This window comes from Anopheles stephensi (assembly GCF_013141755.1).
Source record: "Anopheles stephensi strain Indian chromosome Y unlocalized genomic scaffold, UCI_ANSTEP_V1.0 chrY22, whole genome shotgun sequence".
In the NCBI taxonomy this organism is placed as follows: Eukaryota; Metazoa; Arthropoda; class Insecta; order Diptera; family Culicidae; genus Anopheles; species Anopheles stephensi.
Window position 1 is genome coordinate 140,310 of NW_023404994.1, and position 12,478 is coordinate 152,787.

Consider the following 12,478-nt stretch of genomic DNA (forward strand, 5'->3'; position numbering starts at 1 on the left):
ACGGCCGTGCGTTCCATTTGGGCCGGATTTTCTATGGATTTTATCGGCGTGGAGGTCCGTGCGTTCAGCTTCTCGAAAGGCTCGATTACGTAATATAGTTTCAGTTCGGCGGGGCTCACCGTTTACGGCATACAATTTCCATGCCTACTAAGATTTTTCGAAATGTGACACTTCAAAAATCCGCACGGCAAACGGTTCCATTTGACAGCTCCCGTTGACATACCTTCAAACCGGTTCCGTTACAATGTAACTGCGCGACCAGGCAAAAAATATTCCGGCGCAAACGGAGTACACCTTGCCGCCATGAGTTCTTCTTTTACGTCGCCATTTTGTTTTCTTTTTTCTTCCAGGGATAAATCCTTTTCCTTTGCAAAACGTTTCAAACATTTCAACACGGACTCCACTGGTTGTGTTACATGCACATTGTTGTCAAATGCTTGTGGGAAAACAATCCGTCCGGTGGGGGGTGTTGATTCCAAGCTTTCACGGTGCTTACTAGTGAATTTTTCGTAATTAGTGGAAGGAAATTAATATCCGGAAAAAAATGTTCCGGTAAATGTTAAACAGATAATTAGTAAGAGGGAGAAAATGCTGTAAATTTTCTGGACGCTTACCATCTCCAGGAGTCGAACCGTACCACCATACCCTACCACACACAAGATCCAATTGAGTAGGCTGATTCACAAGAAAGATTTTAACCCAGTTTTGGGGGGAAATAGGGCACGAATACAAATTTGTTGCATAGATTTGAAGCTATAGGGTTTAATATTTTTCTTAAACCGTACGACAAGGTCCATTAATAGATGTATATATATATATATATAGATATATATATATATATATATATATATATATATATATATATATATATATATATATATATCTATATATCTATATATATATATATATATATATATATATATATATATATATATATATATATATATATATATATATATATATATACATCTATATATATATATATATATATATATATATATATATATATATATATATATATATATATGTGGATGTGTAAGGAGGAATCACGCGATGACTTGCAAGGGATGTGAGAGTGTGTGAGTGAACGCGACGGTGACAATGATGTAGGACGTGTGACGCGGAGGCAGTTGCAATTGACCAGCCGGAGTGTGCAGACGAAAAAACGATCACAGTCTATCTTATCGAACACTACTTACCAATATTACAATAAAGGATTGAACTTTCAAACTGTACAAACAAAGTCCGCCTTTATTACATGGGGGCTCGTCCGGGAAGTGCGTGATCTCGATATAGATAAAGTGAAGCGATCAAGCGACACGAGAAAGGATTCAAGTGAATAACGACGAACTAACGACGAAATGGCGACGGTTGACGAATTGTGCGAAAATTTCACCAAAGTTGGGTTGACACGCGAGTGCGAAAAGCTTGGTTTGCCAGCCATCGGTGGAAAACGAGATATCGCGAAAAAAATCATTAACCATCGGAACATGACGAATTCTGGAGGTGAAAATGGTGAAGACGATCGCGATCCACAGAAAGACGGCGTGTGTGAGAAAGACGACTCACACACAGAAGACGCTGAACGTGGAGTTGTCGGTAGTTGTGAGAAAGACGGCTCACACTCCGATAACGAGGAACGTGCAGAAAGAGACGGCTTTAGCACCAACGGCGAGGACGACGAAGCGGACAACGACGACAGTGAAGACAATGAATCCGATGATATGTTTCAGACGGCAATTCGAACCAATACTTCTACACCGTTAGCAAATCGACTACGCGCATCACGACGTACGAAGGTTTACTCTTTCCGCGATATGGAAGAGAGTATTGAATCCTTTGGTGCGGAGGAAGGAGAAGACGTACGGTTATGGTTGATGCAGCTCAAAGGCGTGTGCAAAGCTGCGCGATGGGACGATGAGCAACAATTAATAATGTGCCGAAAGAAATTAACTGGTACCGCGAAACGTTTTGTATTTTCGCTTCGGAGCAGTTTCAGCAGTTTTAAGAAGTTAGAACAAGCGCTGATTAGAGAATTTGCACCACGCGTACGGGCAAGCGATGTACATCGTGCGTTGACGAACCGTAAGAAGAAGAACTCAGAGTCCATCCGTGATTATATTTACGAGATGCAACGGCTAGCGCTCCCTATCGAACTCGACGAACCTAGCCTCTGCGAATACATAGTAAACGGTATTACGGACGATGAGCATCACCAAACGATTTTATACGAAGCGCAAAGCATCGAACGGCTTAAGCGGAAACTACTGAATTTCGAAAGAGTGATGAAGGATTCCAAGAACAAAAAGAAGCGCGACGATTTTGGAAACAGAAAAGAGAAAGCACGTGAAAAGGAAAACAACACAATGAGCAAGAAGCGTAGTTGTTTCAATTGCGGTGAAACGTCACATGTTTCCGCGGATTGTCCACAGAAAGGTGCAGGACCTAAGTGTTTTTCGTGCAATACGTTTGGGCATCGAGCGCGCGAATGCAAGAAAGGTGGCACGAGTAGCCAGAAGGAGAAACAAAATGTGTTGATTTGTGGACCAAGTGTAGAGCCAAACCATAGTGAGCACCCTCCTTCAAGTGTAACTAAGTGGGAAGACGAATTTACATCGAAGAGGTCATCTGAAAAGCAAGTGTGGCTGCAGAGAACGATAATTCAAGTGAAAGTAGAATCGGTAATTATTGACGCTTTGTTTGATACCGGCAGTCCAATGAATTTGATGACGCATTACACATATGAAAAAATCGGAAAACCCTGCCTAAGTACCACTACAATGAAGCTAAAAGGTTTTGGTGGCAACGAAATTGCTGCTGATGGTGTGTTCCAAGTAGATATGTGTATCGACTGTCACCAATACCGTGATGTGCTTTTCTATCTAGTACCGAATAAAAGTATGTCTTTTGCGGCTGTGCTCGGAACGGCGTCCCTTCAGCATTTTGATGTAAAGGTGACCACGAACGGTGTGCAAGTGTTAAAGCGAGAAGAATGCGAAATTATGGACATTATGCTGTGCGAGAACGAAATCGATGTACCGAAACAATATGCAAGTGAAGTCAAATCCCTAATTTCTAACTACGTGCCGTGTGAAGATGTAAAGAGTACCGTGGAAATGAAAATCCTTCTCGAAGACGAACACCCGGTGCAAACCAATCCAAGGCGGTTTGCCCCGAAAGAAAAAGAAGTGCTAGAAAAAACAGTAAACGAGTGGTTGAACGCAGGCATAATTCGGGAAAGTAACAGTGATTATGCGAGTCCTGTAGTGCTAGCGAAGAAGAAAGATGGTTCTATGCGAGTGTGTGTAGATTACCGCGAGCTCAACCGAAAGATAAAGAAGGATTGTTTTCCGATGAGGAATATGGAAGACCAAATTGACAAGCTACAAGGAGCAAAAGTATTCACAACGCTGGATTTGAAGAACTCTTTCTTCCATGTGCCGATAGAGAAGTCTAGCCAGAAGTATACAGCGTTTGTGACACATACAGGCCAGTACGAGTTTCTACGAGCTCCATTCGGCCTGTGTAACAGTCCTGCATGTTTTAGTCGTTTTGTAGCCAACGCGTTCCGTGAACTGATCAAAAGCGGTGAAATATTAGTGTATGTGGATGATTTGATCATTGCGACAAATAGTGAAGAAGAGAACATTATCACGTTGAAAAAGTTGTTCAAGGCTGCCAGTGCAAACGGAATTGAGTTCAATTGGAAGAAATCTCAGTTTCTTAAGCCCGAAGTGGAAGATTTGGGGTTTGTTATTAAGGATGGTACCTATAGCATTTCGCCCGATAAATTAAAAGCAATAAATTCTTTTCCGGTGCCAAGAAACGTGAAGGAGTTACAAAGGTTTCTGGGTTTGACGAGTTATTTTCGTAAGTTTATCGAGTGCTACGCGATAATGGCTAAACCGCTAACAGACTTGATGCGTAAAAACGTTGAATACGAGTTTACAAATATGCATTTGAATTGTTTTGAAAGATTGAAGAAGTGTTTGGTGTCTGATCCAGTGCTGAAGATTTATGAACAAAAAGCTGCGACAGAGGTACATACGGATGCTTCAAAAGAAGGTTACGGAGCAGTACTGCTACAGAAGGGCGCTGACGATCATTTCCATCCTGTTTATTATATGAGCCACCAAACGAATGATGCAGAGAAAAACTACAGTGCGTACCATTTGGAAGTATTAGCCGTTGTGCGAGCGGTAGAGAAATTTCGTGTCTATTTGCTTGGAATACCTTTCAAAATAGTAACAGACTGTTCGGCTTTTCAACACACCTTTAAAGCAAAGGAACTTTCTGCGCGCATAGCTAGATGGGCTTTAATGTTGGAAGAATATGATTATAAAGTAATTCATAGACCAGGAACGTCAATGAGGCAGGTAGATGCTTTAAGTCGAGCTATTATGATTGTAACGAATGATCCGGTGGTAGAGATGATAATAACTGCGCAAAAGAAAGACGAAAGAATTTCAGCCATACGACAATTATTAACAACACAACCTTATGATGACTACTGTATGAACGGCGAAGTTGTGATGAAGCTGGTGAAAGGTAAGGAAGTTATAGTCGTACCTGTAGAATTACAAGGTGAAATTATAAGAAGAGCCCATGAAAACGGACATTTCGGAGTGCGTAAACTGGAAGATATGATAAGTCGTGATTATTACATACCGAATCTCTCAGAGAAGATAAAGAGGAAGATCGAATGTTGCGTAAAGTGTTTGATTGCGGAACGTAAAAGAGGCAAGATAGACGGAATGCTATATCCAATAGAAAAAGGAGAGGTGCCGTTTGACACCTATCATGTTGACCACGTAGGTCCGATGGCGGTTACGGATAAAATGTATAAATATATTTTTGTTGTGGTGGATGCGTTTACCAAGTACACGTGGATATATCCGACGAAGACTACAGCTTCCAATGAGGTTATTCAGCGATTGCGTAATCAAAGCGAAATGTTTGGAAATCCACGAAGAATAGTAAGCGATAAAGGATCTGCATTTACGTCAAACAGTTTCAAACAATATTGCGAGGAAGAGAATATTGAACATATTGAAATAGTTACTGGCGTGCCGCGTGGCAATGGACAGGTCGAAAGAGCAAATCAGGTGATACTAGCAATGTTGACCAAATTATGTGTAAACGATTCACGAAAGTGGTACAAGCACGTTGGAGACGTACAAAAATGGATTAATTTGAATGTACATCAGTCGACTAGGGTCACACCTTTCCAGGCGATGTTTGGGGTGACAATGCGGCATAAAGAAGATTTGCGTTTATCGGAATTGATGGAAGAAATACGTGTAGCACGATTTCACGAGGAACGTAGTGCTTTAAGGGCTCAAGCTAGATCAAGTATCGAAAGAGCTCAGGCTACACAAAAACGAAATTATGATCTACGTGCTAGATCATCAACAAAGTATGAAGTAGGAGATGTAGTTGTGGTACAAAGAAGCCAATTCAATCCAGGAATGAAAACTGCACCACAGTTTTTAGGTCCTTACAAGGTTGTAGAAAAGATGCCCAATGATCGATATAAAGTAGAGAAAATTAGTGGCGAGGGCTCACAACATACAACGACAGCTTCTAGCCAAATGAAGAAGTATAGAGTAGAAGTGACTAAAGAATAACATCCGAGGCGGATGAATTGTCAGGAGAGGCCGTGTGGATGTGTAAGGAGGAATCACGCGATGACTTGCAAGGGATGTGAGAGTGTGTGAGTGAACGCGACGGTGACAATGATGTAGGACGTGTGACGCGGAGGCAGTTGCAATTGACCAGCCGGAGTGTGCAGACGAAAAAACGATCACAGTCTATCTTATCGAACACTACTTACCAATATTACAATAAAGGATTGAACTTTCAAACTGTACAAACAAAGTCCGCCTTTATTACATATATATATATATATATATATATATAATGGGAATTGGAGTTGATTAAAATTTTGCGAACTAGCTACAGAACCGAATCTGGCATCTTAATGGTAGCGTATTTTGATGCTCTCTCACTCGCACACGTTCATTGTAATGTGTTTCGTAATGGTTGGTTAAAATCTTTCTTGTGTGTGGTAGGGTATGATGGTACGGTTCGACTCCTGGAGATGGTAAGCGTTCAGAAAATTTACAGCATTTTCTCCATCTTACAGGCCTACCAAACCACTTTTTACGGACGTAGATTGATGGATCCTGCTCAACAAAACGCAGGCAGCTAGTTTAGCGCCAACGATTCTTTACAAATGCAGGCGACTATTAGCCCCAGTGTTTAAGGCGGCCTGTATGCAGCAGCATAGATACCATGTGAATCTAGCTGGTACAACTGTGAGGAACCACTGTTAACCGTCTGCAGTACTGGTGGTAAGCACGGACCCTTGCCCCCTTGCCCTAGACAAATCCCAACTTTTCCCTATTCAACATCGCTTCCGGGAAAATTGCCATGCTACTTGTGTGCTGTCGACAGTCAAAAGCTTCGTCATCGTTTGCGTACATTGTATGCGAGTCTCACACCTACGACCCACAGCTGTTAGGATTTAAATTGAGGTTGAATGCGTTGAATACCGGGCCGTTGTAATGACCAGTAATAGAGACCGTTCTCTGGAAGCAGTTTATCTGTTAGAAAGTGTTAATCTCACGGAGTTCTGCCGAGGACTTGCCCTAGCCCGTGTTTACGTGCAGAATGTGGTGGAACATGGGAAGGAATCACCTACCGGAGAACCGTTACAACCGGTGATGCTGCGTGCGAAGAAATGTGGGCCTAAAAGAAGAAAAAGAAGAAGAAACTAATTATCTGTTTGACATTTACCGGAACATTTTTTTCCGGATATTAATTTCCTTCCACTAATTACGAAAAATTAACTAGTAAGCACCGTGAAAGCTTGAAATCAACACCCACCGGACGGATTGTTTTCCCACAAGCATTTGACAACAATGTGCATGTAACACAACCAGTGGAGTCCGTGTTGAAATGTTTGAAACGTTTCGCAAAGGAAAAGGATTTATCCCTGGCAGAAAAAAGAAAACAAAATGGCGACGTAAAAGAAGAACTCATGGCGGCAAGGTGTACTCCGTTTGCGCCGGAATATTTTTTTACTGGTCGCGCTTTACATTGTAACGGAACCGGTTTGAAGCAAGGTGTATGTATTTAGAAGGTGGATTTTTATCGATTTGACAGGGCGACATTTTAGTCGAGTTATGTCAGAGTTTGTTTACAAAAACATATGGTATGGGGCAAGAAACATGAACAAACAGCCTCGATTCTCAATCCCTTGAGCAATTTCGCTAATTTATGGGTCATCTTCGCATATCAAATGTTGTACCACAGAAGATTGACGATATTTTGTTGCATTTTTCGTCAAAAAATCGCTAGCGATACCACCACCGGCGCCTCCTCCGACGCTGCCATCACTCTTCTCAATACCCTTCCCCTCGACCACCACGGAACTGTTATGTCAGGTCAAGAAATGTCAATTTGCTCTAAACAACTCTACCTTCTATATCCATATACCTTGGTTTGAAGGTATGTCAACGCGAGCTGTCAAATGGAACCGTTTGCCGTGCGGATTTTTGAAGTGTCACATTTCGAAAAATCTTAGTAGGCATGGAAATTGTATGCCGTAGACGGTGAGCCCCGCCGAACTGAAACTATATTACGTAATCGAGCCTTTCGAGAAGCTGAACGCACGGACCTCCACGCCGATAAAATCCATAGAAAATCCGGCCCAAATGGAACGCACGGCCGTCCTGTAGGACAGTTCAACGGGGGAGGATACACCCCCGCTGCAGGCAACGGTCGTGGTGCCCGTGGTGCCCGCGGAAACGGTTCGTTTCTTTCGTTCTTTTCGTTTACGGCACGCTCCGCTAGAGGACAACTCCACGCTGCAGGCAATCGTCGTGCCTGAGGGAAATGCACCGGCTCAACCGGACCAGGCTGCTGGTAGGTAGAATGGCGAAATGTGTGCGCGGTCCGGTAATACCGATGCTAGCTCGCTCGTCTTCTTCTGCTTTTTCTTGAAAGGTGCTGTGCCTGCTTTAGTGGATGACGGCATGGAAATGGACGACGCTCCGGCAGACGATACGCTGGTGAACGATTCACTTGATGATGAGCTGTCTTGGATGCTCAACCAATCATGGAAATCCAGGCTCCCTGTTATTTCGGGTAGCACTCTGGGCATGATCTCGAAATCGATGATAAGCGCTAGTGATGAGTGTAGGGAATAGGATAGACAGGGCAAAGACAAAGAGATAGAGAGAGAGAAAGTGTGTGTGTGAGAGAGAGAGAGCGATTATGAGATTGAAAGCTGGGGTAGAAAAATACAGCAGTCGAGTTGGATTACTCTACGGAAGAACATATCATTCTGTGTCCTTTATTTTGTTTTAGTAAATAAAAAAAGTGGTTTGAAAGAAAGCGGGCTACCCCGGTCACTACAATGGCGCAGATGGACGAATCTACGTAAGTTGGGTATAAGGGTTTAGTTGATTACATTGGATTTTTTCCGAAATAAGAACCGACGTGCGTGCTTTTGGCAGAACAGACTGTGAATGTGTTGGTGATCTATGTTACATTGACGACGGAGTTACGCACACCTTATAAGGTTTGATACAAAGGATAATTTTTCTGACGTTCCTTTAGGGGGTCGATGAAAAGAAGACTTTTCTTTAAGCACATTCTTTCAGAGGATCGATGCAAGAAAAAAAAAAGAAACAAACGCACATTTCAGTTGGAATCGATGCAAACAGATATAAAAAAAAGGAAAAACAAGAAAGAGTCAACGCACGTGCCGTAGGGCGCCGATGCAAAGTCAAATTAAATTAAAGCACATCCCTGCATGGGATCGATGTGAAGTAGCAGTACGTAAAAGCACATTACGACAGGAATCGATGCAACAACAACAACAAAAAAACTATTAAAGCACATCCCACTAGCGGATCGATGCAAAACTTAAGATTAACGCATATTCCGACAGGAATCGATGTACGAAATGGAATTAAGGCACATCCTTTTAGAGGATCGATGCAAAGGTACTCATTTAAGCACATTCCAGTAGGATTCGATGCATAAAAAAATTAATTAAAAAAAATTAAGTTAAAAAAAAATTAAAAGTTATAACACATAAATAAATAAGCACATCCTAACAGAGGATCGATGCAATATAAAATATTACAGCACATGTACTGGAGTATCTACGGAAGCAACGATAAAATTGTATAAATGACATTAGCGAACACGTTTGATCGTTTCTGAAGGAAGTTCACGGTTGACAATGTGAGTGATGTCTTACGACGCTGTGAGCTAGTTTCACGCACACAATAATCTTCTGTATGACGTACGTGACATCGAGCAAACATGAATTAACGTGTTAACTGGCCAAACGGCTTCGATACTGTGAAAAAGCTTAGGTAGTTTCTTCGCCGCGGTACCTAAATTTTCACCATTAGTCGCTAAACCAATTGATACTCCATAAAAAGCAATAAGAGGCTGCAGAGATGCCAAAAAAACGGTTGCGTTCGGAGTGGACCGAGGAGGATAACAACGATCAACGTGCGCCCAAACCTTGCATTGAGGGAGCTTCAGCATTTGCTTCGCTTCCATTTTCGGCTTTACAAGTTGGTGAATGCAAAGCCTTGCAAGGAGAGGAGGAAATCGATAAAAATTCCTTCAATAGATGGCGTGAAATACTAGAATCCTGTTTGGCATTGGCAGGAATAAAGGAAGAGTCGACGAAGGCAAACATTTTTAAAATGAAGGCGGGTCCGAAATTGCTGGACGTTTTGAACAACACATCCAAGAAAGGTGGCCCGGATGCGCTTTCCCAACCATATTCCAGTGCGATGCATCGCCTTGAGGAATATTTTGGGTCGAGGGACTATCTTATGTTCCAACGGCAGAAGCTTCGATCGTTACCGCAAAATAAGGATGAATCAGACCTAAAATATGTGCGGCGTGTCTCAACAATTGCCAAGATGTGGTCGAGACTGTTGCAGACGTTTTACAAAACCATGCCAGGAATTACAAGACCCGCGAAATATGCAGAAAAGCTGCCCGTAAAGGTGACTCTTTACAAGAGCTAGTGGACAGTGTTCGTACAATCGAAATCGAGCAACAAGCCGAGGAAATATACAACAAGAAGCACAACGTCGAAGAAACTTCAATTGTATTGGCGGTGTTGCGAACGCGACAAAATAAAATTGAGCTAAAATGACTGGCATGCAAGAGTTAGAGGTACAATTTTAAATACCTAAATATCTTTCGTTTAGGATAAATTCTCACCGGAAAATATTATCTTAGGAAAACAACCTTAAGTCACAGAGAGGCCTCATACCGTGAGAAAGACGAAATTATGGTAACATGTCAGGGTATGTCATAAAATATCTCGAAAAAGGGACAATATCCAGACATATGAAAACTATAAATAAACTCAAGCCATGTAATAAAAACGAAAGTGAAGAACATGGGCCGAAAAGGGTTGCATGCACACAACGCATACATTGTCATTGCGCGATTAGTTTCACGAAAAAAGACCAACGCGAAGATCAAGGCACGGTCGTAGGGCAGTGAAGGAAGGACCAACTTGACGAATAGAGTAAACGACGCGCAGGCAATAGGCAATAGGAAAATAAACATACGCACTTGAACCACAGATGCGCGATGCATTACCCTCGGTCATAAAACGATAGGGTAACAATTGCCAGATATTGTAACATTACAGACCTCCTACACTAGCCGACGTCAGGCAGGGATCAAACGCATCGGCATACCGAGTTAGGATAAAGGAGATCGATGTAATGCTGTTTCATGTTCTTTTTCCCATAGAATTTTAGTATATAAGACAGGATTTTTGAGAATAAAAAGCGACTTGTAATCCAAACCTCAACGAAGAAGCTTGTGTTTCATTGTTTGGGTATCCATACAGAATCGGGAAAGTTTCACCTTTGCCTTCCCTCCGGAAATTGGTTACGCACTTTGGTGTCTCCCCACTCCGTCGGAAGAATTAGGCGAAATCAAGCCAAGCAAGAACCACGGTTAGATACTTCTCCTAGTTATCCAGGAAAAAAGGCTAATCGTCTGATCGAGCTACGGCATTCCCGTTGTCCACGCCGAGTTAGTGTAGTGCGAGTCCGCCGCTAAAAACTTCTCCTGGTTTTCCAGGAAAAAAGGTTAGCCGCCTGATTCAAGCAACTCTGACAAGGCCAGGAATCTGCGCGGAGATCTCCGAATCGATCACTCCTTCGCGTGGTCGGTTCAACAACGGTTCGTTATCGAACTAACAAATGGTGGCTCCAGAAAGAAGTTGTTAATATCCGCGCGCGTTAACAACTCATTCGAGCGAACTTACGTTCGTGGTGTGCTGTCGCCAAAAGAACAGCCTCTAACTGAACCCGCACCAAGCAGTGCTTCAAAAAGGTTCAGATTCAAATTCTGCGCTCGTGAAAAATAAAGTGAATTGCAGCGAGTGAAACGGTTTACAATTAATACACGTAAGAACTACAGTGCTATAAGTGAACCGATCGAGTGCCGTTGCGATCATATCAATGTGCACAAGTGCAGAACAAAATCGGAGAGCATCAGTGAGTGCCAGTGCGTGATATAAGCTATATATAAGCAATAAACACGGCTCCGAATTAAACCAAACCAAAGGGTAATAAAGTTCTTCCAAAAAGGTAGAACTAAACGAAGTACGTTATTTTACTATCCGAGAACAATAGTGTTACAATACGGCTCCGGAGTGAACGAAAAAAGTTCACATCCGAAACAAACTCGAAAGTAACTTTAAATGTTTAGCGAAGAAGTCTATGCTTACGAAAGAAATCGTGTTTAACAATCAATACCCGCGGTCATAAAACGATAGGGTAACAATTGCCAGATATTGTAACATTACAGACCTCCTACACTAGCCGACGTCTGGCAGGGATCAAACGCATCGGCATACCGAGTTAGGATAAAGGAGATCGATGTAATGCTGTTTCATGTTCTTTTTCCCATAGAATTTTAGTATATAAGACAGGATTTTTGAGAATAAAAAGCGACTTGTAATCCAAACCTCAACGAAGAAGCTTGTGTTTCATTGTTTGGGTATCCATACAGAATCGGGAAAGTTTCACCTTTGCCTTCCCTCCGGAAATTGGTTACGCACTTTGGTGTCTCCCCACTCCGTCGGAAGAATTAGGCGAAATCAAGCCAAGCAAGAACCACGGTTAGATACTTCTCCTAGTTATCCAGGAAAAAAGGCTAATCGTCTGATCGAGCTACGGCATTCCCGTTGTCCACGCCGAGTTAGTGTAGTGCGAGTCCGCCGCTAAAAACTTCTCCTGGTTTTCCAGGAAAAAAGGTTAGCCGCCTGATTCAAGCAACTCTGACAAGGCCAGGAATCTGCGCGGAGATCTCCGAATCGATCACTCCTTCGCGTGGTCGGTTCAACAACGGTTCGTTATCGAACTAACAAATGGTGGCTCCAGAAAGAAGTTGTTAATATCCGCGCGCGTTA

General features: G+C 42.5%; 1 protein-coding gene across 1 annotated transcript; it reads left to right on the forward strand.

Annotated features, from left to right (window-relative positions):
* Positions 1–1,208: 1,208 nt before the first annotated feature.
* On the forward strand, positions 1,209–5,879 carry LOC118515170. Its single transcript, XM_036061875.1, has 2 exons — positions 1,209–3,263; positions 4,377–5,879. The coding sequence occupies exons 1-2, from the start codon at positions 1,362–1,364 to the stop codon at positions 5,625–5,627; spliced, it is 3,153 nt and encodes a 1,050-aa protein (XP_035917768.1). The 5' UTR covers positions 1,209–1,361; the 3' UTR covers positions 5,628–5,879.
* Positions 5,880–12,478: the final 6,599 nt, after the last annotated feature.

Coding starts and splice junctions, on each gene's coding strand:
- LOC118515170 (XM_036061875.1), top strand. CDS start 1,362: ATGGCGACGGTTGACGAATTGTGCGAAAATTTCACCAAAGTTGGGTTG. Junction 3,264..4,376: donor ACAGTGATTATGCGAGTCCT/GTAGTGCTAGCG, acceptor TCAATGAGGCAG/GTAGATGCTTTAAGTCGAGC.